At 49.4% G+C, this 27,170-nt stretch overlaps 1 protein-coding gene across 7 annotated transcripts in view; it reads left to right on the forward strand.

Moving 5' to 3' along the window:
- LOC103245991 (E3 ubiquitin-protein ligase HERC2) overlaps positions 1-26,966 on the forward strand; it is a 219,985-nt gene extending 193,019 nt beyond the window's left edge. For all 7 annotated transcript variants that reach the window (XM_008017306.3, XM_073011972.1, XM_008017312.3 and 4 more), the window contains 14 exons: positions 4,170-4,347; positions 4,919-5,080; positions 6,486-6,577; positions 6,774-6,913; positions 12,156-12,343; positions 13,101-13,298; positions 15,995-16,078; positions 20,768-20,909; positions 21,063-21,257; positions 22,409-22,521; positions 23,138-23,328; positions 24,339-24,444; positions 24,733-24,945; positions 25,976-26,966. In XM_008017306.3, coding sequence (XP_008015497.3) covers positions 4,170-4,347; positions 4,919-5,080; positions 6,486-6,577; positions 6,774-6,913; positions 12,156-12,343; positions 13,101-13,298; positions 15,995-16,078; positions 20,768-20,909; positions 21,063-21,257; positions 22,409-22,521; positions 23,138-23,328; positions 24,339-24,444; positions 24,733-24,945; positions 25,976-26,248 — 2,275 coding nt within the window. In that variant the 3' untranslated portion in view covers positions 26,249-26,966. The remainder of the gene's footprint in view (positions 1-4,169; positions 4,348-4,918; positions 5,081-6,485; positions 6,578-6,773; positions 6,914-12,155; positions 12,344-13,100; positions 13,299-15,994; positions 16,079-20,767; positions 20,910-21,062; positions 21,258-22,408; positions 22,522-23,137; positions 23,329-24,338; positions 24,445-24,732; positions 24,946-25,975) is intronic.
- Positions 26,967-27,170: the final 204 nt, after the last annotated feature.

Consider the following 27,170-nt stretch of genomic DNA (forward strand, 5'->3'; position numbering starts at 1 on the left):
AAATAAGTTAAGGTGTTTAAAACCTACACAGAAGTTAATTATAACACAAAGCCTAGGGGAGGAAGTGGAAGTAGACTTGGGGAGTTCTTACACAGCGGCATTATAGGACTTCAGAGTAGACTGTGATAAGTTAGAGATGTAATCTACACACCCCCAAAGCAATCACTGAAATAACACAGGAGTTTTTATATGATGAACCAACAAAGAAGTTGAAGTGAAGTCGTAAAACATAATCAGTTCATCCAAAAGAAAGCAAGAGGAAAATGGCAACAAAGAACAGATAAATAAGCAAGATACAGATTTAAACCTAAGACACACACACATTTTTTTTAGAGCTGGGGTCTTCTTTTGTCACCCAGACTGGAGTGCAGTGGCATGATCATGACTCACTGCAGCCTTGAATTCCTGGGCTCAAGCAATCCTCCTGTCTCAGCCTCCTGAGTAGCTAGGACTACAGGTTCGTGCTGCCACGCCCAGCTAATTTATTTTTATTTTTTGTAGAGGTGAGGTCTTGCTTTGTTGCCCAGGCTGGTCTCAAACTCCTGGCCTCAAGCAGTCCTCCTGTCTCGGTCTCCCAAAGCACTGGAATTATAGGTGTGAGCCACTGCACCCCAGCTGCCAAATATGTTAATCACATCAAATGTAAATGATTCAAACAGCCCAGTTAAAAGTCAGAAGTTGTTAGAATGGATATAAGAGCAAGATCAAACCATACGCTGCCTTCAGGGGTCCCACTTTAAATATAGACACATAAATAGGCTAAAAGCGAAAGGACAGGGAGATACATACCATGCTAATGTACATCAGAAGAAAGCTGGAATGCCTGTGTTAATGTCATACAAAGTAGAATTCATAGCAAACAATATTGACAGGGACAGAAAGAACAGTATCCAGATGATGCAGTGGATAGTTCATCAAGAGGACATAATATCTTAAACCTTTGCACCCTTCAGAATAGATCTTCCGGATACATGAAATTAAAATAAAACTGCATGGAGAAATAGACAAATCCACAGTTGTAACTAGAGATTCGAATACCCCTTCTTCAATAATTGATAGAACAAGTACATAAAAAAAACGGATAGAAGATTTGAACAGCTGTATCAACTAACTTGACCTAACTGACATGTTTTAGAACACTCTACTGGACAAACTACATTCTTTTCAAGTGCATGAGGAATACCTACCAATATAGATCATGATTTGGGCCATAAAACAAATCTTACACCTCAGAAAGATTCAAGTTATGTACAATATGTTCTCTGTCCGCAGGGAGATTAAATTAGAAATTAATAACAGATTCCTGGAAAACCTCCAGTATTTTGAAAGTAAAACATTTCTAAATAACTGATGGATCAAAGAATGAATCAGAAAGTAAATTATAAATAATTTTGAAGAGTGAAAATGAAAACAGTGTACCAAAATGTGTGGGATCCAGCAAAAGCAGAACTTAGAAGGAAATTCATTGCATGAAATGCCTATTTTAAAAAAGAAAAATGGTCTCAGAACTATGACCTTAGTATCCATCTTAGAAAAGGACAATAAGGATGGATACAATCCAAAGTAAACACAAGAAAGAGAAGGAGTAAGAAAGAGCAGAGCAGAATCCATAACATAGAAAATGGAAAAACAATAGAGATAAAGGAAACAAAAACCAGTTCTTTGAGAAGATCAATATAATTGTTAAAATCTCTGTCTAGACTCATCAAGAAAAAAGGAGATTACAAATTTTAGAAATATTAGGAATAGAGAAGTTTTCCTCACCCCAGGGTATACAGATATTAAAAAATAATTAAGCATAATGTACAACTTAATGCTAAGAAATTTGACTTTTTAGATGAAATAGACAAGTTCCTCAAAGGACACATACTCTTCACAGCTCACTCAAGAAGAAATAGATGACTTGAGTAGAATAGCGATGTGTCTAAGAAATTGAATTTCCTGCAAACAAATGTCTGGGACCAGATGACTGGTGATTTCTAACAGACATGTAGCTAACAGATAACAATTCTTCATAAACTTTTTCAGAAAATTGGCAGAGGGAATTCTCAACTCGTTTTTCTGAGGATAGCTTTACTCATATCAAAGTCAGACTCAGCCATTCCTAGGAAAATACAGACCAATATCCTTCATGAACGTAGATGTAAAAGTTTTTAATGTTGAATTAAGTAATACATAGTGTGGCCAAGTGAGATGTTTTTGCCAGAAATCACAAGTTTGGTTTAACATTAGAAAAATCAATCAATGTAAAAAAGAAAACTATATGATCATCTTAATAAAGAGGAGGAAAAAAGTAATTTGGCAAACTCCAACATCCATTTCTGTAAAATCTCTGAGTAGTCTAGGAGTAAAAGATCTCCTTTACCTGATAAAGGGCATCTCTGTTAACCTAGAGCTTAGATTGTAGTTAATGGCAACAGATGGAAAGCTTTCCCCGAGTTCAGGGTCAAGGCAAGGATGTCTGCTATCACCACTTCTCTTCAACATTGTACAGCAGGTTAAGTAAGTGCAGTATAGCAGTGCAAAGAAATAAAAGGCATCTAGATTGAAAAGAGAATTAAAACTGTCTTTTTTGCAGAAAACATTGTTTTTGCAGAGAACTTGATGGTGTTTACAAAAAGTTACTAGAACTGTTAAGTGAGGCTAGCAGTGTTGAGGGATAGAAGATCAATAAATAAAAGTTTCTTTTATGTCTATACATATACATATATGTAACCAGAAAGTGAAATTTTAAAATACCATTTACCCTCTTCCCAGAATTGAAAAACTAAGGGATAAATCTGACCCAAAAATGTGAATGACCTGTAGACAGAGGACTACGAAGTATTGCTCAGATAATTTTTGAAAGACCTAAAGTCATGAGGGGGCATGCTGTGTTCATGGAGCAGAAGAGTCCGTATTGTTAATTTACTGGTTATCAGAAGAGTCCGTATTGTTAATTTGCTGGTCATCCTCCAATCTGTAGATTCAACACCTTCTCAATCAAGCTTTCTATAGAAATCGATAAGCCAAACATAAAACGTATGGAGATGCAAATGGCCTAGAATAGTCCAATCAACTCTGCAAACGAGGAAAAGGTCAGAAGACTTGCACTACCTGACTTAAGCCTCATTTATAGCTGCAGTAAACAATGTGGTTTGGTGCTGGGGTAAAGAGAGAGGCAGATACATCAGTGGAGCAGAAGAGAGAATCCAGAAACTGGCAGGCAGTACTGACAAGACGAGTGTGGCAAAATGAAACTGGACTTCTCACAATTTCTAGTGCGCAGTTTATAAGAGTGCGCAGCCAGTTCATTGGAGAAAATACACTCTTTTCAGTAAGTGGTTTTGAATAATTGGTTAGCCTATGGCAAGAAATGAACTTAAATTCGTACTTTACACCATATCCCAACATTCATTCAAAATGAACCGAAGTCATGAATGTAAAATGTAAAACTAAAAAGTTCTAGAAGAAAACATGAGAAAATTTTTGTGACTTTAGGTCAGAAAAGAGTTTTAGATTCAACTCCAAAAGCATGATTCATGAAAGGAGGATATAACTTGGACTTTATAAAAATTACAAACTGCTCTTTGAAAGACATTGTGAAGAGACTGAAGCCATGAGCTGGCAAAGGATATTCACAATCATATAATCTGACTAAGGTCTGATAGCCACAATATATAAAGAGCTTCTTTCAAAACTTAGTAAGAAAAGAAAAAGTGTGTTATCAGTAGTCACTGTGTTACAGATTAGTGACATGCGTATGTTAAAACTCCTTAATGAACTGTTAATTCGTAGTGGGGGTGAGGTGCAAACTTTCCTTGTAGGGCCAGATGGTGACTATTTTAGGAGTTGCATATGATTCTTTTTTTTTTTTTTTTAAACCCTTTAAAATGTAAAACCTGTTCTCAGCTCATAGACCTTTGAAAAATGGGCTGTGCTTCGAACTTGGCCCAGTATGTGTGATCACTTTCCAGCCTCTGATTCAGAACTGGGGAAGCCCTGCCCTCTGGCCTTGTACTGGAAGGAGGTCGGACGTGGTGACCTTTTGAGTTCAGGTCTGAATGATTCTTCTTGATTGATTTAACAATTAACTGATTAGGAAGGTGTAGATTGAGAGGTATTTAATATGCTGAAAAATGTTTAAGAAGAAAAACGTATTTCTGTTCTATTTGGTGACTTTTTTGCAGTCCGTGTGACCGCCCTCGTGTCATTGAGTCTCTGAGAGGAATTGAAGTGGTCGATGTTGCTGCTGGTGGAGCCCACAGTGCCTGTGTCACAGCAGCCGGGGACCTCTACACGTGGGGCAAAGGCCGCTACGGCCGGCTGGGGCACAGCGACAGCGAGGACCAGCTGAAGCCGAAGCTGGTGAGGAGGCGCCGTGTGCCGGGGCTGGGGGCTGCACGCTCCTCGCTCCTGCTGTCAGATGGGGGCGGTTTGCCCCTATTGCTATGATTTTAAAATTCCAAAGTATTTGCTGTTCTAGATTTTTTTGGTTTTAGGGTTGTTGGTCATAGCCCCATTTACAAGTAGAAGTTCTTTCTGGTGGAAATAAAAACCATCTTGGTACATATTTCTTCCATGAGTCATTTAAACATCCTTTTCTTTGTAGTGGTAAATATTGCTTGGCATCTAGAAAAATGCTTTGGCTTCGAGAAGGCCCACTGTATTTTTGGGTGCCAGAAGTGAATAAACAGCCTTCATGGTGATGTAGGGTTGGCTCATCAAAGACACTAATACCTCCTCCTATCGTTTAGATGCGTGTAGTTCTAACAGATGAAGGTGCTTTCTCTTTTGTCTTATAGAATTTTAGAAATCATCTCTATAAAGGCTTAAAACAGGTACCCCCATAAAAAAGGAATGGCAGTGTTGTGAAGCCACTCCTGTGGCGAGCCTTCTTGTGTTGTGCTCGGCCAACCCAAGTCCCTTTTCTCTGAAGGTGGAGGCGCTGCAGGGCCACCGTGTGGTAGACATCGCCTGTGGCAGCGGAGACGCCCAGACCCTCTGTCTCACGGACGACGACACCGTCTGGTCTTGGGGGGACGGGGACTACGGCAAGCTTGGCCGAGGAGGCAGCGATGGCTGTAAAGTGCCAATGAAGGTACTTCCCATTCTTGCCCTGCCCAGTGCTCTCCCAGCTCACCCCAGTCAGGGGTCCCCAGGGGCCCTCTGGGAAAACACGGCCTCAGAGCCCCCATTACTGACCCTCTGTGAGCACTTTAACCTCCTCTTTACCTTCTTTCCAGTCAATAGAGTGGGTAATTGGCTAGAAAGTGTGTGGAGGGCCTAGAGGGAATAAGGTGTTTTATGTGCTGTGTGCGTTCTTTTGAGAAGTGGATGGGATCATCCGGGCACCGTGGAGCCCCCCGGTTTATTTAGCATGTAGGCTCACACTCTCTCAGTTCATAGTGGTGTGGAGTTGCCACGGCTCGTGCCTGGGGGGTGCCAGTGCTTGCTAAAGGGTGTCCTGTGAGGACTGAGAGTAGGGCCTGCCCCAGCGCGCTATCTGCCCCACACAAGCCTCGTGGCTCCAGGCGATTTTTTAGCTTTGCCAGAATGTCTTGTGTTCTTAAGAACGGGTGGCTGGTACGTGGTTCAGGTCCTGCACGTGTTGCTCAGTGACATCAGTGTGCGCCACACCGCTGTGTAGCCCAGGCGCTCTGCTGGTACTTGGGAGCCTGGCGCTGTGAACCTGTCTCTGCCCAGCCTCCTCTCTCGTGGGGCTGTGGGGTTGCAGGTGTGGCACAGGTGCTCTGGGGCAGACCCTCACCAGTGGCATGCGTCAGAGGCCCCTTCTTGCGGGAAGGAGCCTGGGCTTTGCACTTTCAAGGGTGAGGATGCTAGGCATCAGAGGGGCTGGAGCAGGATGTCCTGAGGCCGTTGTGGTAGGGCCAGACACCAGGGGAGAGCTCATTAAGAGAATGAAGTCAGTTGTAATTAATTTGAGTTTAGAGTTGAATATGAGAACTTACATATGAGAGCAATCGCCGAGGTCATGAGGAGCAGCTTGCAGGATAAGGAAAAGTGTTGACTGGCAAGTGTGCAGTGTGGAGGATGGGTGGGGCCCACTGCTCTTGGCCATCCGTCCCCTGCCTGCTGCTCCTTCCCCGCGGGCCTCTGGTCTGAGAGGGCTGGGACAGGTGAGGAGAGACACAGGGACTGCTGGATTATGTGCTGCTGCACGGAGAAGCACGGCTGGGGGAGGCCATTCTGGGGAGAGGCTTGCGGGCCTCACCTGCAGAGCTTCCCCTTCCAGTGCCGTGTGCTGGATCCCGCCGGCCACCGTGTGCCAGTGGGCACGCCAGTGGGCACGTTGTCAGTCACGGTCCCCCCTGCTTTCTGGGAGTGCTCAGATTAAGTGGAATATGATTTTCAGTTGCACTAATTATTCATCATAGGTACAAGTTTTCAGAATTCCTACTAGATTTAGTTAAATCTCAGTGTGGTTATAGCAGTCCGCAGGGGCCTTGATGCTGTCTGTCTAATTGAACTTTTTCCCCTTCTAGATTGATTCTCTTACCGGTCTTGGAGTAGTTAAAGTGGAATGCGGATCCCAGTTTTCTGTTGCCCTTACCAAATCTGGAGCTGTTTATACCTGGTATGCAAAATTCTGTTTAAACCCACTAAAACCAGATTTTAATTGGGGTGTGCGCGCTACCTTTTCATGGATGGGAATGTACCTTCTGCAGCAGGCCATGGTTGTGTCCTGAAGAGCAGAGGCTGCCCAGGAGGCTGGGCAGGGTGGTCAATGAGATGACCTTGCTCCATAATTTCTATGCTTCCTTCATGTGCAGGGGCAAAGGCGATTATCACAGGTTGGGCCATGGATCGGATGACCATGTTCGAAGACCTCGGCAGGTCCAAGGGTTGCAGGGAAAGAAAGTCATCGCCATTGCCACTGGCTCCTTGCACTGTGTGTGCTGCACAGAGGACGGTAGGTGGGGGCTCGGCGCCGCAGGACTGAGGCCGGTGAATCTAAGTGGGTTGCTTGAGCATAAATGACATGCACAGCCTTAAAAGGGGGCACAGTCCTGTCATCCCAGCACTTTGGGAGGCTGAGGCGGACGGATCACGAGGTCAAGAGATCGAGACCAGCCTGGCCTACACGGTGAAACTCCGTCTCTACTAAAAATACAAAAATTAGCTGGGCATAGTGGTGCGTGCCTGTAGTCTCAGCTACTCAAGAGGCTGAGGCAAGAGAATTGCTTGAACCCGGGAGGTGGAGGTTGCAGTGAGCCAAGGTCGTGCCATTGCACTCCAGCCTGGCAACAGAGCAAGACTCTGTCTCAAAAAAAAAAAAGGAGGCAAAGGCTGGGGCTTATACCATGTCCTGAGAGTCTTATCTGCAGTCAGCAGGGCTTTGGCCCTGTCATCTTCAGCCCCTGCTGTTAAACCTGTGAAAGAGGTCTACTTATTACTTATTACTGGGCTGTGCAGAACAGAGCTGGCAGCCAGCCTGAGACATGTCCTTAGACAGACCTGCTGCAGGCTTGGCCCTATGCTGGTGTCTGGGAACCTGGGTTTTGGGAAGACTACCCTGTTCCCTAGGTGGTAAGTGTGGTTCACTGTGCCTGAACTGTCTTTACAAGTGATGTGGTTTGTGCTGAAACCTGCTTTCCTTGGTCTGGAACTTGTTACACGCCAGGAAGGGGGTGCCTGTGTGATCAGCCCCGATGGAAACCCTGGGTATGGAGTCTCTACCCAGCTTCCCAGAAGACGGCACTTGACACAGCTCAGTGCTGGGGCAGTTAAGCTTGTCCTGTGTGGCTCTTGTGGGAGAGGACTCTGGAAGCTTGCTCCTGGTTCCCCCTCTGCTTCGCCGCAGGTCCCCATTCCTGTGCTGGTCTTACTGTGTGTCCTCTTGCCGTGATATGCTGTAACTCCGAGCAGGAGTGTATGCTGAGTCTTGTAACTTGTGCTGGAGAATCACGAGTGTGGGGTTGGTCCGGGGTACCCTGACACGATGGCGAAAGGGACTTTTCAGGTCGAATGAAGTTTGTGAATCCGCTGACTTGATATGGAGATTATTCTGGATTATTTAGTGAACCCAGTGTAATTACACAGACTTTTTGATCAGAAAAGAAGGCACAGGAGTCAGTCAGAGATGTGACTGAAGAGGTAGTAGAAAGATTTTCAAAGTCTGAGAGCTCTCTACCCTCTGTTGCTTTCGTGGAGGAACAGGGTGGGGGAATGGGGTGGCCCCTGGAAGCTGAGAATAGCTCAGCCAGCAAGAAACCTGGACCTCAGTCCCACAGAGAACCGAGCCGTGTCTGAATGAGCAAGGAAACTCTCCCTGGGGCCTCTGGGAAGGGAGACCCATGCGGGACTTCCGACCCGCAGAGCGAAAGGATCCTAAGTGTGTGTGGTTTAAGCCAGCCGGGCGGTGGGGATGTGTTAAGGCAGCGGTGGAAAATGTGGGCGCCATCTTTCACTAACATGGCCGTCCTGCAAACTGTGCTCCTTGTTAAAGCCTTTTTTTTTTTTTTTTTTTTTTTTTTAAGACGGAGTCTCTCTCTGTCGCCCAGGCTGGAGTGCAGTGGCCGGATCTCAGCCCACTGCAAGCTCTGCCTCCTGGGTTTACGCCATTCTCCTGCCTCAGCCTCGCGAGTAGCTGGGACTACAGGCGCCCGCCACCTCGCCTGGCTAGTTTTTTTTGTATTATTTAGTAGAGACGGGGTTTCACCGTGCTAGCCAGGATGGTCTCGATCTCCTGACCTTGTGATCCGCCTGCCTCAGCCTCCCAAAGTGCTGGGATTACAGGCATGAGCCACCGCGCCCGGCCGTTGAAGCCTTTGGTGAGTTATATAAGCACGCACCCTTTAATCATTTCACTGTCCTGTGGCACTCCCTCAGTGCCTGGCATCATCCTTTCACTTCCTCAGTCTTCCTGGGCCTCTGGCAACTTGACACCAGTTATTTTGTAGCATGTTCTTCAGTCCGGGTTTTTTCCGGTGTTTCTGCCGTAGGTTCGGGTTGTGTGTCTTTGATCGTCACGGTTCATCCTTGCAGGTGACATGCAGTTTGTCTCCTTTCTGATGATGCTCACTACAGTCACTTGATTACGTTGCTGTCCGCCGTGCTTTTCACCGTGGACATTGTTTATAATAAGGATTTGGTAGGGACACCTGAATCTACTTAAATATTCCTTTCTTATGCAGCTTTGAATGAATTCCTCGTGGATCCTAATGTATTCATTGGGGTATAGAGTCTTTTCCTTTTTGTTTTGATGCTCTAGTTGTGCTCTGTGTGGCTGGCTCTGCCCCCTTGTTGTGTGTCCCCGTTGTGGGAGAACTTCCCTGCTCTGGCAGAAGAACATCAGCCGCCTCTTGGTCCCGCCGTGCCCCACGCCTCGACCTGGCCATTTCTCCAAGGAGCCTGGCGTCTGTGGAGGAGAATGGCCTTGAGCAGACAAGGTCTGGATGATGGGTGAGCTCATTGCTATTGAGGCGTCACCGCTCCCCAGGCCTCCTCAATGGGCAAAGCCAGGGACTGGTCATGTAAACAATACCCCGGTTTATGTTTGATGTTTCCTCCTGGATCTGCATGTGTGTTGAAAGCTATGAGTTCCCACCAGTATCCCCAGGTCCAGTTCTGATCCACAGGGTTCATTCCAGTTTTCTCTTGGCAGCCTGGCAGCTCCTTTCTCTTCTGGCAGTTTGGCCCCCCGACCCCATGCATAACCAGCGTCTCATCCTCCGGTGCGTGGCTCCTCCCCTCACATGTGGGGTCTTGGCTAACCCCCCTCGAACCTAGCACCTGGGTGGAAGCCCTCCTCATGCTCGCGGACTCATTCCCTGTGCCCGGCTGCATCTGCGGAGACGTCCTCCTCACCTTGTGTGTGCGACACCCGCCTCGTGGCTTTAGGAGCAACCTGCGGGGAGCAGGCAGGGGCAGGAGACAAGCACAGGGGAGCAGACAGGGGCAGGAGACAAGCACAGGGGAGCAGGCAGGGGCAGGAGACAAGCACAGGGGAGCAGGCAGGGGCAGGAGACAAGCACAGGGGAGCAGGCAGGGGCAGGAGACAAGCACAGGGGAGCAGGCAGGGGCAGGAGACAAGCACACTGCCCTTGATCACGCAGGCATCACACTTTCCAGACACCCGAGGAGTAGATTTGACAAGGCTAATGGTGTCTCCAGAGAACGTGAGCCTTATTTCCATCCTGGTCACCAGGGACCTTGCCTGAGAATATTTTCTGGTGGTATTTCTTGGTTGAGGTCCAACACGGTGCACTGAAAAGTGTGATGATTCTCGTGAATGGTGAACCTTATGTTTAGGGTACGAATAGAAGCTGCATGTTCTTTTTGTATGTTATTTTTTAAATTTATTTGTATTTCAACAAGTTTTTGGGGAACAGGTGGTGTTTGGTTACATGAATAAGTTCTTTAGAGGTGATTTCTGAGACGTGGTGTACCCATAGCCCAGGCAGTGTACACAGTACCCAATGTGTAGTCTTTTATCCCTCACTCCTCTCCTACCTTTTCCCCCGAGTCCCCAAAGTCCATTGTGTCATTCTTAAGCCGCTGCATCCTCATAGCATGAGAACATATGGTTTGGTTTTCCGTTCCTGAGTTACTTTACTTAGAATAATGGTCTCCAGTCCCATGCAGGTTGCTGTGAATGCCATCGTTTCATTCCTTTTTATGGCTAGCAGTGTTCTGTGGTGTATATACACCACGTTTTCTTATCCACTCATTGATTGATGGGCTTTGGAGCTGGTTCCATGTTTACGTAACTGCAAATTGTGCTGCTATAAACATGCGTGTGCAAGTACTTTTTCAAATAGTGACTTCTTTTCTTCTGGGTAGATACCTAGTGGTGGGATTGCTGGATCAAATGGTAGATCTACTTTTAGTTCTTGGAGGAATCTCTACACTTTTCCACAGTGGAGCATGGAAAATGCTTTCCATCACAACGCATTTTCACAGATAGCTTGTTTCTGGTTTTTATCCCCTCTAGAGGGAAAATCTCAATGGGTTGTACTGGTTTCTGTTTTCACCAGCAGTGTAAGTGTTCCCTTTTCACCACATCCGTGCCAACATCTATTATTTGCTTATTTATTTATTTTTTTATGGCCATTCTTGCAGGAGTGAGGTGGTATCACATTGTGGTTTTGATTTTTAAAACATGGATTTTAAGGTGGATCACGAGGTCAGGAGTTCGAGACCAGCCTGACTAACATGGTGAAACCCCATCTCTACTAAAAACACAAAAATTGACTGGGGCATGGTGGCGCGCACCTGTAATCCCAGCACTTTGGGAGACCGAGGCAGGCGGATCATGAGGTCACGAGTTCAAGACCAGCCTGAGCAACATGGTGAAACCCCATCTCTACTAAAAATACAAAAATTAGCTGGGCATGTTGGCGTGCTCCTGTAAGCCTAGCTACTCAGGAGGCTGAGGCAGGAGAATCACTCAAACCCGGGAGACGGAGATTGCGGTGAGCCAAGATCATACCACTGCATTCCAGCCTGGGTGACAGAGTGAGACTTCGTCACAGTGATTCATGCCTGTAATCCCAACACTTTGGGAGATGAGGTGGGAGGATCACTTGAGCTGGGGAGGTTGAGGCTGCAGCGAACCGTGATCATGCCAGTTTACTCCAGCCTGGGCAACAGAGTGAGACCCTATCTCAAAGTATAAAATAAATCAAACAGACTTTTCCTCTTCTGTTTCACATGCAAGAGCAATTTGGGATGTTAGGGATATTGCTATCTGTTCTAATATTATTCCGATGGATTTGGGATGTTTGGGATATTGCTATCTGTTCTGATGTTATTCCGATGGATTTGGGATGTTCGGGATATTGCTGTCTGTTCTGATATTATTCCGATGGAGAACTGCTGCCGTACACGCCTAGTCCTGAGAACTAACACTGTTGGAGGCTTTAGACCAGAGTCCTGTGCCTCTTACTAGAAGAGGCCTGGTGGCCAGCAGGGGCTGTGGAGAGTCCTGGGAAGTACGCTTGCCTCTTTGGATGTGTAATTAGCGTGTATTCACATTTAGGTCCTACGTAAAGCAGACATTCACGTCTAGGTCAGATGTAGAGTTGACAGCTAGGTCAACACCCGGCTGAAGGGCAGGGCGCGTTGGTTGTGTGTGTGATGGGAAGACATTGGCAGCCATGCGTTTGTTGGCCCTAGTGTACAGGTTCTGATTCTAAATGCACTTCATTCAGGTGAGGTTTATACATGGGGCGACAATGATGAGGGACAGCTGGGAGATGGAACCACCAATGCCATCCAGAGGCCTCGGTTGGTAGCTGCCCTTCAGGGTAAGAAGGTCAACCGTGTGGCCTGTGGCTCAGCACATACCCTCGCCTGGTCGACCAGCAAGCCCGCCAGCGCTGGCAAACTCCCAGCACAGGTGAGTCTGGGCAGGCTGGGTGGGTCGGGGGCGAGCAAAGTGTGCTCCTGTCACGTGCTGCATCCTGTCGTTGTGTATTTACAGAGGCTTCTCGGTGAAAGTAATTCAGGCTCAGTAAATGTTAACCAAACAGTGTATTTACGAGCCTCGATATTTGGCTGGTTGTGGTGGCTCATGCCTGTAATCCCAACACTTTGGGAGGCCGAGGTGGGTGGATTGCCTGAACTCAGGAGTTCGGGACGAGCCTGGACAACATAGCAAAACCCTGTCTCTACAAAATTAGCTGGGCATAGTGGCGTACACCTGTAGTCCCAGCTACTTGGGAGGCTGAGGGCTGAGGTGGGAGGATCGCTTGAGTCTGAAAGGTTAAAGCTGCAGTGATTGCACCACTGCCCTCTTGCCTGGGTGACAGAGTGAGACCCTGTCTCAAAAAAAACCTTAATATTCATGCCAGCCAACATTCTGTGTGTACAGTGTGTATCACCTTCTATATCTTATAACCTTCACCACTGTTCTGATGTACATGCCTCACGCTTCTTAGTAAATATATTTGTATAGACAAATTTTTTTTTTACAGTCAAACTGGACAGAATATTATTTTAAAAGCAGCACAGTTAGGTTTTGTAAAGCAAACTCAGAAACCATAATGCTGCTCTGGTTTTGAAACAATTGTTTTCAGAATCCTTAATGGGTGTCACACTGTGGCCCCCCTGTGCCTTTGGTGCCTGAGGGGCTGAAGGCCGTTTCTATGTTCCAGGTCCCCATGGAGTACAATCACCTGCAGGAGATCCCCATCATCGCACTGAGGAACCGCCTGCTGCTGCTGCACCACCTCTCCGAGCTCTTCTGTCCCTGCATCCCCATGTTCGACCTGGAAGGCTCGCTCGACGAAACTGGACTCGGGCCTTCTGTTGGGTTCGACACCCTGCGAGGAATTCTGATATCCCAGGGAAAGGTATTTGAGTGGCAGTCTTTGCTCTAGGGGAAACTGGTGTCTTCAGTACATTGTAACCCAACAGAATTCCTATCCTGGGAATAGAACACATGGAATACGGCTCATGCAGCAGATGTTCACGGAGTGCCTCCTGCATGCCAGGCTGTGTTCTGGGTACTTTATATCAATGAGAAAACAGACAAAAATTTCCTCCCTTTTGGAGTTTATATTAAAAACAAGCAGTATGGTGCTGCATCTCTGCTTCGTAATCTCTGCCTCTCACCGCTCCAGAAGGATGAGGTGGGCCTTCATAAACTCCGCCTTTGTTCCTGCGGTCCTCCTCTGCCTGCCTGGCCTTGTGGCATTATGACAAGTTCCACTGACACAGGAAGGCGGGCGATTGGACTGTTTCTCCCGGGATGTCCAGCAGAGGGGGCCAGGAGTCACGGATAGCTTACCTTGAAGGTCCATGCCTGAATGTGTAGAGAGTGCTGGCCAAGTGAGAATTAACAGGGGGTGAGTAATACAGTCATGAGTGAGGGCATCGGAAAGTCACCAGGCAGCTTTTGACCTGTAGATGTTGCTAATAATTGGAGCTTTCTAGAGGTTGGGTTAGTTTCTGGCAAGCAGCTTGACAAGATGATCTCGAAGGGGCTAATGATCCTACAGTAGGGGCATCTCTGTGTAGGGAAGAGCTTCAGAATTGGATTGAGGAACACTAATCCTGATTGTGATTCTGTGATATGTTTTGTTGTCAAATATCATGGCCCATTCTTAGTGATTTAATAACATTGAGATGTTTTGGAGTCCTGTCCCAGCAGGTTACTTTTTAAAGACTGGTTTTGTTTCCACTTGACTAGAACGATTTCTGCTGAACAGGACTGGGGCATTCATTTTACTTTCATGTGTGCCTGAGGGTGGAGGTGATGAGGCTTGTGTTTAATGGAAAGATCATCTCTCTGATGAGAGAGGCAGAAGAAATCGTAGGCAGGTAAAATGGATAGGAAATGTAATTTCTTTTTTTTTTTTTTTTTTTTTTTTTTGAGACGGAGTCTGGCTCAGTCGCCCAGGCTGGAGTGCAGTGGCGCGATCTCAGCTCACTGCAAGCTCCGCCTCCCGGGTTTACGCCATTCTCCTGCCTCAGCCTCCCGAGTAGCTGGGACTACAGGCGCCCGCCACCACGCCCGGCTAATTTTTTGCATTTTTAGTAGAGACGGGGTTTCACCGTGTTAGCCAGGATGGTCTCGATCTCCTGACCTCGTGATCCGCCCGCCTCGGCCTCCCAAAGTGCTGGGATTACAGGCGTGAGCCACCGTGCCCGGCCAGGAAATGTAATTTCAATTACTATTCAATAATAAAAAGTAGCAAACGATTAATTTTACCTTCTTTTTTTAATCCTTCAAAGTTGTCATGATAATAGGCAGTGCAGAGGTAAAAAACCTTTCTTTGCAGGGAGAAAAATGGTGAGAGGAGGGGCACGTCCCACCTGGCCCTGTACAAGCGTTGTGCAGGCTGTGAGCAGGGCATGGGTGGGAGCTGGTGTGTGGTAGGGGAGCGGTGGGCAGCAGTGTCTGGCACCTGCTGAGGCTGCAGAAGATCAGGGGAGTGCTGAGGGCATCTGAAAGGGACCTCTGGTCAGGGAATGTGCAGGCAGCCTTGGTTCTGGTCCTGGGTGTGGTGAGGATCGGCCTCAGAGAGTGGGTGTTACTACTCCCGGTCCAGAGCACCAAAAGGGACTCTCCAGGAAGGTGGGCGGGCTGGTGACTGGGAGGAGAGGGGAGTGCTCCTGTGGAGGGGGAGCTCCCCTGGGGTCCAGGCAGGGCCCGTGGGAGCAGGATGAGTCTGAGCTGTGCAAGAGGCGTGGGGCTGAGGTGCCTCCAGGATGCCTGTTCCGGGTCTCCTCTGGCGCTTAGGCCCTCACCTCCTGCCTTGGAGCAGCTTGGAGTTCTTAGCCTTTGAACTGGGCAAGGGCTCATCCTCCACTGAGGGACCCTTGCGCTCCCACAGCCCACCCCTAACTGAAAGAAGGCACAATTGGCCACTTGGCCAAGAGAGCTGAGACCCCTGCTGACCTGTCTCCTCCCTTTCCATTGTCACGGCTGCTTGCTGTACCCTGCACCCTTTCCCCATGGGCACGGCCGATCTGCTCCCACCTGGGGAAAGGCTGGGTCCTCACTGTGGCGCTCATGTTTGACCACACCCTGCTGTCTTCACCCTGGGCGCTCCCAGTTTCTTTCAGTGTGTTCACAGCCAGGACCTCTGGTTGGCTCCACGGCGCTCCCTGGCCCTGTGGCTGCTGTGTGGCAATCAGTGGTTTAACATCAGTCCCTGCCACTGGTGGACTTAATGTTTGGCAGGGAAATCTTGACTTCGAGACCTGAGTCAGAGCAGGTGCTCGCCAGGCCCAGCCCTCCCTGTTCTGTGCCCTGCGTGTGCTGGGCTCTTCCAGCCTCTGGCATGCTGGTGGGTGGAGGTAGTTTCCTGAGGGACCTGCCTCTTGCCTGGCCATTGGCATTGCCTGCCCTGACTTCTGTCCCTGTGCACTTCAGTGCCAGCCTGGTCCCCTGCACCCTCACAGCTTGAGAAAAGGGAGCTGGCAGTTTTCTGTTCTTAAGGTCTTCTTCAAATCAGATCTTAAACAAAACTATGTCATAATTTCTCCAGGAGTGATGCTTTCTGTATCAGATTCTAAATTTTGTCTGTTTGATGTGTTTTAGGAGGCAGCTTTCCGAAAAGTAGTGCAAGCAACCATGGTGCGCGATCGTCAGCATGGTCCCGTCGTGGAGCTGAACCGCATCCAGGTAGCGCATGGAGAGACATGTCCTGTGCTTTTCTTGTAGCCTGACAGCCTTAGAAGTGATGCTTTCGGCCGGGCGCGGTGGCTCAAGCCTGTAATCCCAGCATTTTGGGAGGCCGAGACGGGCGGATCACGAGGTCAGAAGATCGAGACCATCCTGGCTAACACGGTGAAACCCCGTCTCTACTAAAACTACAAAAAAACTAGCCGGGCGAGGTGGCGGGCGCCTGTAGTCCCAGCTACTCGGGAGGCTGAGGCAGGAGAATGGCATGAACCCGGGAGGCGGAGCTTGCAGTGAGCTGAGATCCGGCCACTGCACTCCAGCCTGGGTGACAGAGCGAGACTCCGTCTCAAAAAAAAAAAAAAAAAAAAAAAAAAAGAAGTGATGCTTTCGTGGGTGCCTGGGCTGGGACAAGAGCGCTGGTAGCCTGCCATCCCGTGCACCCCAACTTTAAAGAGCAGGTGCCACCTTCCTTTTTGTGGGCTTCCTGTATGTGATGTGCTGGGCCTTCCAGGAATGTCAGTGTGTTTCTTTATATAGAAGTAATGAAGATTTATATCAGATAGTCCAAAAGCACAAACACAGGTCAGCAAGAATGGGGAAAATAAAATCAGCCCTCTTCCCACTGCATGATGATAACCGCTGCTGTTACATTGGGAGGTGTGTGTCTGTTTGTTACAGCCAAAGCAGGATCACTGCCTTTTAAAATTGGCTGCGAGGCCGGGCGCGGTGGCTCAAGCCTGTAATCCCAGCACTTTGGGAGGCCGAGACGGGCGGATCACGAGGTCAGGAGATCGAGACCATCCTGGCTAACACTGTGAAACCCCGTCTCTACTAAAAAATACAAAAAATTAGCCGGGCGCAGTGGCAGGCGCCTGTAGTCCCAGCTACTCGGGAGGCTGAGGCAGGAGAATGGCGTGAACCCGGGAGGCGGAGCTTGCAGTGAGCCGAGATTGCGCCACTGCACTCCAGCCTGGGAGACAGCGAGACTCCGTGTCAAAAAAAAAAAAAAAAAAAAAAAAAAAAAAAAATTGGCTGCGCTCCTCCCTGCCATGGAACAGGGCTGTGGGGCTGCTTGTGTTTGGCAGCTGCCTGCAGCCTGCTCCTCTCTTGCAGGGGTGTGTCCTGGTTTACTCTGTTAGATTTCTCTGATGGTGCTAGGGGGCCATGCCCACTTTTCTGTGGTACAGGCAGGGCTATCTGGGTGTGTCTTCGGTTGCCCCTTTTGTTAAGTTCTGAGAAGTGGAGTGGGTCACAGGCCCAGTGATAGTTTGATGATACATCCGATTATAGGTTGTAACAGTTCATGCTCCCACTATCCTCACACCCTCCCCCCACTGGTAGTTTTCTTTGCCAGTGTCATAGGCCAGAGTTACTAATATGTCTCATGGGTAGTGGTCAAAGAAACGACTAGTAGACCGTTTGTAAGTTTATACTGCTTCAAGTCTATATAAACTCACAGTTACAAACAAAGAGGAGCCTCAGCCCCTGATGATGATAGCGTGCAGAACTTGACATTTACTGCTCAAATGAAACTGGCCTCGCCTCTTGGATCAGATACAGAGAGCCACGAAGAACAAATTCTTTGTTCCTGTACCTTTGTATTAGCACATGATTTTTACCCTGATGTTGATTACATGACTAGAAATTGTTTCAGAGTTTTATTTGGGGGCATGTTGGATTAAGACACCAGACTCTTGTCCTTTGTTGGACAGCTCATATGACCACATTGATGGAACTGGTCTCTTCACTGACGTCAGAGTGTTTAATGCTAAACTGTACGTCAGTCATGTCCTCAAATAAATAGTTTAACTAGGTTCATAAAAAAGCTTTTATTTCCCTACGTTGGATGATCGCTTCAGTTTGCTGTGCATCATAAACATTACAGCTTGTAAGAAAGGCCAGCCGATGGCTTCTTCATCGTCTAACCTCAGCGATTGAGTATGTCTCAACTTGCACCTCCCTCAAAACCGCATGCAGGCGTTTTGGGCCAGGGGCTCTCAGGGTGGGTGTTCAAGACCCCTCTTCAAGCCTGGGGGCGCTCTGAGCATCAGCGAAGCTTTGATAAACTAGGATGCAGGTTAGGCACCCTTATCTCTGTCTTTGTATCATCTGAAATTTTTGAGAAGTCATTACATGCTGAACGCCTCTTTCCTACGCATCTTGCTATCCCCAGCTTGTGTTACAAAAATGTTCATTCAGTATGCAATTGAAAAAACAAACTGGGTAAATGGCAAACAAATTTATATTAGTCCTTCTGGCCGCGCGTGGTGGCTCATGCCTGTAATCCCAGCACTTTGGGAGGCTGACGTGGATGGATTGCTTGAGCCTAGGAGTTTGAGACCAGCCTGGGCAACATGGTGAAACCCCGTCTCTACAAAAAGTACAAAAATTAGCCTGGTGTGGTGGTGGGTGCCTGTAGTCCCAGCTATTCAGGAGGCTGAGGCAGGGGGATCGCTTGAGCCTGGGAGGCAGAGGTTGTAGTGAGCCGAGATCATACCAGTGTATTCCAGTCTGGGCGACAGAGCTAGACACTGTCTCAAAGCAAACAAAAAACAACCTATATCAGGCGTTTTTTTTTTTTGAAACAGTCTCGCTCTGTCGCCCAGGCTAGAGTGCAGTGCAGTGGCGCGATCTCGGCTCACTGCAGCCTCTACCTCCCGGAATCAAGCGATTCTCCTGCCTCAGCCTCCCAAGAAGCTGAGATTACAGGCGTGCGCCACCATGCCCGGCTAATTTTTTTAAATATTTTTAGTAGAGACAGGGTTTCACCATGTTGGCCAGGCTGGTCCCGAACTCCTGACCTCAGGTGATCCACTCGCCTTGGCCTCCCAAACTGCTGGTATTATAGGCGTGAGCCGCCACACCCGGCATCAGGCCTTCCTAAGAATCAGATAAACACCCTTCAGCCTAGTGTGCGATGTGGATTGACGTCTGGGGGCTGCTGTGGCTCAGCCACGGCCCCGGGTGCCATAGGTGGCTCCTTCCCATTCAGGGTAGCATGCCCCTCCCAAAGAGAGGAAATTTTCTACACGTGTGGAAATAGAAGTGATTTTCTGCCCAAAAATGAACATGGAGAAAAACATCTGTGAATTCAAGGTGTGCACAGGACACCAGCACAGAGCCAGGAAGGCTGCACAGGCACCTCCGTCCCGCCACCCCATGGCTGTGATGACGCGCTCAGGGGCACCCCTCCCAAGGGGATGCCGTGGGAGGGGCTCTCACAGCTGTCTGTGGAAAGTTTCGGAGACGCCAGAACACAGATCATCTTACTGGAGGGTTTTGTTGAGAATTTTATTTAGTTTTGTAGCAGGATCTGAACGTCAGTACCTAAAAACTTTTTTACACTTAAAAATTTATTACAGAATTATTACATGCACATTTCTGAAAATTTAGGGACTTCAGATTAGAGACAGTTAAAATCATCTGTGTCTCTCTTGAGCAGAGAAAGTGCTGTCCCACAGGAGCCTGTCTCCTTCCAGGGTCATGGCTGCTGTTTTCTGCAGCCTCTGAGCACAGACAGCCTTTACCATTGGGCGCTGTCGCGGAGAAGAGGCAGCCCCGTGGGCTCTGGGGAGCTGGGTGCACCTGTCCTCTCACACGGCTGCCGTGACGTAGGACATGTCCTGTTCTTTTCTTGTAGCCCAGTCTCCTCTGGGCATGATGGAGCCTTAAAAAGCTGCTGCGAGTTTCCAGGAACTCACATCTGTGAACACGTAGCCGAGTGTGTGGCATGCAGACAAGTTCATTCTACAGGCAGCTGTGGCTTCTGTCTGTCTTCTTGTATTTTTAGTCTTGGTTATGGCAGCCTGTGCTGTAAGTGGTTTAAACTCAACTTTGAGAGTTTCATTGGAGGAGTCATCAAAATACATTCTCAGGACCATTTTTTCTTCAATTTTTCTTTTTGACATGCTTCCAGACTGGGCTTCTCAGATGATTGTAACTCACAGCCTCGGCCACCCGCCCTCCGATGCCCCGAGGTCCTGCTGTGGCAGGGGCCCTAGGGCTCCTGCCTTGATGTCTGGGAATTGGAGTCCCCTGAGCCTTTGGAAATTGTAGCTTAGGATGAGAAGGATGGACAGCGAGAGTGACTGCCTGTGTTGGGGAGGCTGAGTGGCCCCGAGGCTTGGAAGTGGATGGGTGGAAGTGGATGGGTGGAAGTGGATGGAAGTGGATATGGGAAAGGCCTGGTCCTGGCCGAGGTACTCACTGTATCTGCTTCAGTCTCAGGGGCATTGGGTTGAATCTTTGAGTGCCGGGAGTCTGTTCTGATCTGCTGGGAGAGCTGCTTTTGGAGTTCCTGGTGTCTTATTTCCTGAGGTCATGGCAAGATGGTGAAGTGGTGGCAGTGCATAGGGTGTGAGAATGGTCCATGCCAAGGTGATGCTGCTAGGCTGCAGCTATAGACGTGATGGTAGTGTGTGTCATGTTGGAAGGTGTGTTTGTTCAGACACACTAGTCCTAGGGGCTGTTGGGCATATCACTGGCGACATGCCCAGTGGGGTGAGGGCAGCGGTCTTGGGTGTTCAGAGTCAAGTGCCCTGGATGGCGGGGTCTGCAAGCAGGTGCGTGACCAGGGAGGGGCCCATACACAGTGTCTCCTCCTCATGCACTCGCCAGCTCCGTGTGTCCCCGGCTATGTGTTTCCTGCTGCGGCAGCGGCCTCACGCTTGCTTGCTTTCTCCTCTCCAGGTCAAACGATCAAGGAGCAAAGGTGGGCTGGCCGGCCCCGACGGCACCAAGTCTGTCTTTGGGCAGATGTGTGCTAAGATGAGCTCCTTCGGTCCCGACAGCCTCCTCCTCCCTCACCGTGTCTGGAAAGTCAAGTTTGTGGGTGAGAACTTGCTGGGCGCGCTGGAGCACCTGTGTCCCCGGCAGCGGTCGCCTGAGCCCACGGGGAGCACAGAGGCCACATGGTGCGGGAGCGTTGGGGCTCTTCACATAGGACTGTGTGAGGGGACTTCGAGTGGCTGCTTCTCCCCTGCAGGTGAATCTGTGGATGACTGTGGGGGTGGCTACAGTGAGTCCATAGCTGAGATCTGTGAGGAGCTGCAGAACGGACTCACACCCCTGCTGATTGTGACACCCAACGGGAGGGATGAGTCTGGGGCCAACCGAGACTGCTACCTGCTCAGCCCGGCTGCCAGAGCACCTGTGCACAGCAGCATGTTCCGCTTCCTGGGTGAGCTTCTCGGCCACTTGAACTGGGTTGCTGTGCCCTGTGCCTGCCCTTGAGTTAAAGTGTACTGTCTGTTTGAGGAGTGACAGTAGATATCTTGAATATCTGCTTTTAGTTTTTGAGACTAAAAACTAATAAAATGTTACCAATAAAAATGACTTTTAGAGCCAGGCGCAGGTGGCTCACACCTATAAGCCTAGCACTTTGGGAGGCTGAGGCTGGTGGATTGCCTGAGGTCAGGAGTTCGAGACCAGCCTGACCAGTATGGTGAAACCTTGTCTCTACTAAAAATACAAAAAAAAAAAAAAAAATTAGCTGGCTGTGGTGGCATGCACCTGTAGTCCCAGCTACTCAGGAGGGTGAGGCAGGAGAATTGCTTGAACCCAGGAGGCAGAGGTTGCAGTGAGCTGAGATCGCGCCATTGCGCTCCACCCTGGGCGACACTCCGTATCCACAAAAAAAAAAAAAAAAAAGACTTTTCATGTTGATCATGCATTTCACCAACATTATGGAAGCGAACAAGGTGTGCTGTTGACTTCTGTGCCTAGCATTGAGGGCCTGACGGTGGTGGACCGTTGGAAGCTCTGTGCACAGTTACAGGCACTGGCAGAGCCAGCGGGCCCTGGCCACGTACTGAGGACTGGAGACTGCCTTGAGCACTCAGAAAATGTGAGATTCTGTTTCTGCATCTTGAATGTTTATCTGAGACTTGGGATCAGAGAGGGGTGAGGTCTTCACCGTTGGCCAGTCCCTCCCTCCTGTCCCACTGAGGGTGTGCAGAGTGTCCTCGGCTGTGCGTCCCACCACAGCCAGCACCTCCTGGGCAGGGCTGTAGCTCCCTGGAGGACACTCCCATGGGGAAGTTCCAGCTCTTTGCTGTTAGAAGAAGAAGAATTGGCCTCTGTGTGGCTTAAACTAATGTGTGTGCAGAAGGGATGTGAAGAGTTAGAGGCTTATAGGCACAAAAGGAAATGATAGATGTAGAGGAGGACAGATGGTCTTGAGGAAGGGCCTAGACCTATGATTTGGGTGTTACTGCTTCAGAAGGTTCTGAGGCCTCAGTGTGGAGCGGCTGCCAGTGGCGTGTGTGAGTGAGCTCGAAGTTTTGTCATCCTTTTCAAGTGTCCTCTGTCACTTGTGTCCTGAATGATCAGGTGTGCTGCTGGGCATTGCCATCCGAACCGGGAGTCCCCTAAGCCTCAACCTCGCTGAACCTGTCTGGAAGCAGCTGGCTGGGATGAGCCTCACCATCGCGGACCTCAGTGAGGTAACTCCCTGGGGCGGCAGGCGGGGCCTCTGGGGTCTTGTTAACAGGCACAGTCTGTTCTGCGGGTCTGGTCAGGCTGTGAACTCTGGCCTAACTCGTGCCCAGGTGTGACGCAGAGTCTCCTGGCTGTGGGCCATCTTTGAGTAGCAAAAAAAATAGATCATTTACTTTCTGATGTTTTGTAACATACACTGTCTTGTCAGATAAGGAAGCTCACTGCCTCCCCTGTGAAGAAGCTGAGCTTTTGGGAAGCCGGGGGGCTGCAAGTCAGGCTTGCACAGGAGGCTCTGTCCTGGGGCAACCACAGCCAGCTCATCCCTTGTGGCTGTGTCGTGCCTCGCTGCAGGGTGGGAATCCTTGCTAGCCAGTTGCTGTAACTTTCTCAGTGGTTAGTTTTAAGCACTTGACTGAACTGTGAATTCTTTGTTCAGCTCCTTGGGTGAAGTACTCTCTCGTTGCTCCTCTTCTGTCTTGGTGTGTGCTGTGTACTTGCAGCCTCGAGATGCACTTGAGGCTGACCCCGGCTCCTGCTTGACAGAGTGTGCTGGGTGGACTGGGATCTGGGGTGGAGATGAGCCCTGAGTCGACACCTGGGCTTTCTTTTTCTCCTTAAAAGGTTGATAAAGATTTTATTCCTGGACTCATGTACATCCGAGACAACGAAGCCACCTCGGAGGAGTTTGAGGCCATGAGCCTGCCCTTCACGGTGCCGAGCGCCAGTGGCCAGGACATCCAGCTGAGCTCCAAGCACACGCACATCACCCTGGACAACCGCGCGGAGTACGTGCGGCTGGCGATAAACTACAGGTTGGTGGTCATCTGTCTCTTGCATTGACACAGGTAGCAAAAGTAGCAGAAAATGGTTGCGTGGACGTGTGTTTTTCAGGAGTGTCGTCCACCGTACAGTAATGGATTTGGCTGCAACTATTGCTGATCTGTGGGTGTGAAGCTTATTCTGTGATCAGGGTCGGTGTTCATTACTCCTAGCTCTAACCAGAATACCAAGATCAACAAAATCCACCCATTTGGGTCACTGCACCTGAGGAGGCCGTAGTTTTTGTCCTGTGTGCTTTCTTTGTTGGCTTCCCTGGGACAGGGCTGGGTCTGGGGCTGTCTCGACCCCCTCCAGGCTGCTTGAATGACACAGAGCAGCCTTTGCCAGGTGTCCGGGTGTGACTGTGCACAGGCCTTTGGGCGCCATGATTCAGGCTTGGCAGGTCATTACCACCACCCACAGTTTCCACTGCTTGTCCCATGTCCCCTGGAAGCACCTGAGAGCATCTGGATGAGGCCCCATGTGGTGGGTGTGCCCTGTGGGCTCTGGTGGGGGTAGTCCTGGCAGGTGTCCTGGGTGGTGCTGTCCCCCGTATCGTGTCTGCCGTGGGTCAGCATGGTGTCTTGGGCCTGTGGGCTCTGGTGGGGGTAGTCCTGGCAGGTGTCCTGGGTGGTGCTGTCACCTGTATCGTGTCTGCCGTGGGTCAGCATGGTGTCTCGGGCCTGTGGCGGGTGCGCGTCTTTCCCTTCTTGTTGCTGGCTTCTCCTGGGGTATCCGGTGGATACTGAGAGTGGTGGCTTGGGGTGTGCGTAGCTGTGGGTGGTCATTAGGTTGTACCCCATCTGCCGGACGAGATGAGCCGAGTGTCGGGAGAAGTTCTGCAGTGCTGAGCTGCTAAGCATGCTCATGCCATCTGGAGCTGGTGCTCTGTCCTCCCAGCTGGGAAGTGTGCGGCCGCAGTGCTGCGTGCCAAGGATTGGTGTGAGCAGAACAAAGTCAGTGTCACCGAATACAGAAGTGTAAAGTGAGCTTTTTCTTCCAGACTCCATGAATTTGATGAGCAGGTGGCTGCTGTTCGGGAAGGGATGGCCCGCGTTGTGCCTGTCCCCCTCCTCTCACTGTTCACCGGCTACGAACTGGAGACGATGGTATGCCGACCCCCAGGTGGGGCTGCCCTGCAGCTGCCTTTTGCCTGCTGACCCACAAATCAGTGACAGTAGTTCAGAGTCAGAGCCTTGCCCTGTGTGTTGACTGAAGGGAGTGCACTCTGAGCGCGTCCCTCCACCCGCCCGCAGGAGGCTGTATGCAGGCCCACCCGGAGCCCCCAGACCTTTCCCTGCCCCAAACAGGCCTTGGTGTAGAGGGAGCGTGATGGAGTCCTGCGGAAATCCCAGGGTGGGAAGCATCACACGGCCCTGACAGACATCCTCCTGCAGGTGTGTGGCAGCCCTGACATCCCCCTGCATCTTCTCAAGTCGGTGGCCACCTACAAAGGCATCGAGCCTTCCGCGTCGCTGACCCAGTGGTTCTGGGAGGTGATGGAGTCCTTCTCCAACACAGAGCGCTCGCTCTTCCTTCGCTTCGTCTGGGGCCGGACCAGGCTGCCCAGGACCATTGCCGACTTCCGGGGCCGAGACTTCGTCATCCAGGTAGGCGCCTGGCTGGGCTTGCCAGCCCTGGGCTGATGTCGGCCAATGGTGGCCAGGTCCTCACCCACGGTCCTGCAGTACATGGAAAAATGGGCCTCTTGTGCCTTCACAGAAATGAAAATGGAAAACATCCAACTTCTCTGATGTGAAGGCTCAAAATGTTATGATGATGTGTTTTGGGTACGATTACCTGTTTTTTTAAAAATGTATCTGGCCATCCCCAGAATACACCACTGCTGTGTCAGCCCACTCTAGGTTTCAAACACACACAAAGCACTCGCTCAGTTATCTGGTCGGATTAGGTGAGTCACTAAGTAACACGCTAGATGCTGAGAAAAATGAGGCTGCTCGTAGGATCGAGAACAAGGGCTTTGCTTTGGGTTCCAACTCTGTGGGCCAGTGGTCAGAAACAAGCTCGACGGACCTGCCGGGCCACTGAGAGGGGGTGGCCTAATGCCCTCGCTCTCTCTTGGGACCGTAACAGCAGTGCCTGGGTGGATGGATCGATGGGGTCCACTGTTCCCAGCATGTGCCCAGCAGAGCCTGACCTGCGTCTCTACCAGGGTTAGAAAAGTGGCCGTCTTTCAGGGTCACCTTGGAGAGCATGCATAGTTTATCTTAGAAGGTCAGTAATTCTCAGTTTTTGTCCATAATTCTTGCTGTTTCTTAGTATCTTAATCTGTAGTGGTCAAAGTTGGGCTGGTAGACTCGTGAGGAGCTCTCCCATGATCACATGCCTGGCCCTCCGCCTGCCAGGCCTCCCCGGGCCCATAGGGGTGGTGTGGTCCTCGGGCCCTCTTCCCGGGATGACCATAGAGAGCCGTCGTCTCCATAGTGAGGTGCTGTTTCTTACTCCAGGTCCTAGGAATTAGTTGCACCTTGTTACTCCTAAAGTTGGTTGGGTTATGTTTTCTGCTGTTTTGTTCTTAGCAAAATACATGGTTTTGTGAGCACGAAGAGCCTAATGAGTACAGTAAAGTAGACTGCAGCCATGTTCAGCTTCTGATCACGTCATATTTCTGCTCAACAGGTGTTGGATAAATACAACCCTCCAGACCACTTCCTCCCTGAGTCCTACACCTGTTTCTTCTTGCTGAAGCTGCCCAGGTATTCCTGCAAGCAGGTGCTGGAGGAGAAGCTCAAGTACGCCATCCACTTCTGCAAGTCCATAGACACGGATGACTATGCTCGCATTGCACTTACAGGAGAGCCGGCCGCTGACGACAGCAGCGACGATTCAGATAACGAGGATGTCGACTCCTTTGCTTCAGACTCTACGCAAGATTATTTAACAGGACACTAAGATGGGGGAACGTCCTTGTGAAACGAAAGCCTGAGCCAGGCGGCAGAGCGCTCGCTGCTGCTGTGTAGACTGTAGGCTGCCTGGTGTGTCTGATGAGAAGCGTCTGTCCTCGAGCCAGGCGGGAGGAGGGGGTGGAGAGACTGGCCGTGCTGGGAATGACAGTGGAAAGGTCCGCCTGTGCGCGTGGAACACTGTGGACGCTCGACTTCCAAGGGTCTTCTCACCCGTAATGCTGCATTACATGTAGGACTGTGTTTACACAGTGTGTAAATGTTTATATAAATACCGAATTGCAGCATCCCCAAAATGAATAAAGCCTTTTTACTTGTGGGTGCAATCGATTTTTTTTCTTCTTTCTTTCAAGTGTCGTGAGTCGTCTTGATTGTATATTGGAAATAACTGTGTAACAAATCGTTATTATAAATATTTCCATTAATTTTACTCTGAATTTGTTTATTAAAAGCCTTTTGAACATGAAATGATCAGTATTACTTGAATGCATCCAGAGGATATTTAAACCAAAATGAAAAACCAGAAGGCCATTTGGTGTCCCCTCTCCCAGGTGTCCCCTTCTAGCATATGCATTATGTCATCTGAATTGAGGCCTTTCTGTGAACAGCATCTTAACTTCTATCATGGAAAGTGTACTATATATAATGTTTGTGTCATGTATATGCCTAAATTTTAATTATCTATAAATAAAACATCTGTCATAAAAGTGTAGGCTGAGCTTTCTTAACCAGTTAGACCAGCACCAGGGGATCTACTGCAACCAAAAAGTCAGTCAGTCCTTGATACAGCAGTAGGTGAGATTTCAGCCAAGTTTAGATTTTTTTTTGATTACAGAAACCAAACTCAAGTCACAAAGAAGTGATTAGGAGAATGGAAGGTTCCAGGGGACCAGCTGGTGGCAGGGGCTGAA

This window comes from Chlorocebus sabaeus, chromosome 26 (assembly GCF_047675955.1).
Source record: "Chlorocebus sabaeus isolate Y175 chromosome 26, mChlSab1.0.hap1, whole genome shotgun sequence".
NCBI classification, from domain to species: domain Eukaryota; kingdom Metazoa; phylum Chordata; class Mammalia; order Primates; family Cercopithecidae; genus Chlorocebus; species Chlorocebus sabaeus.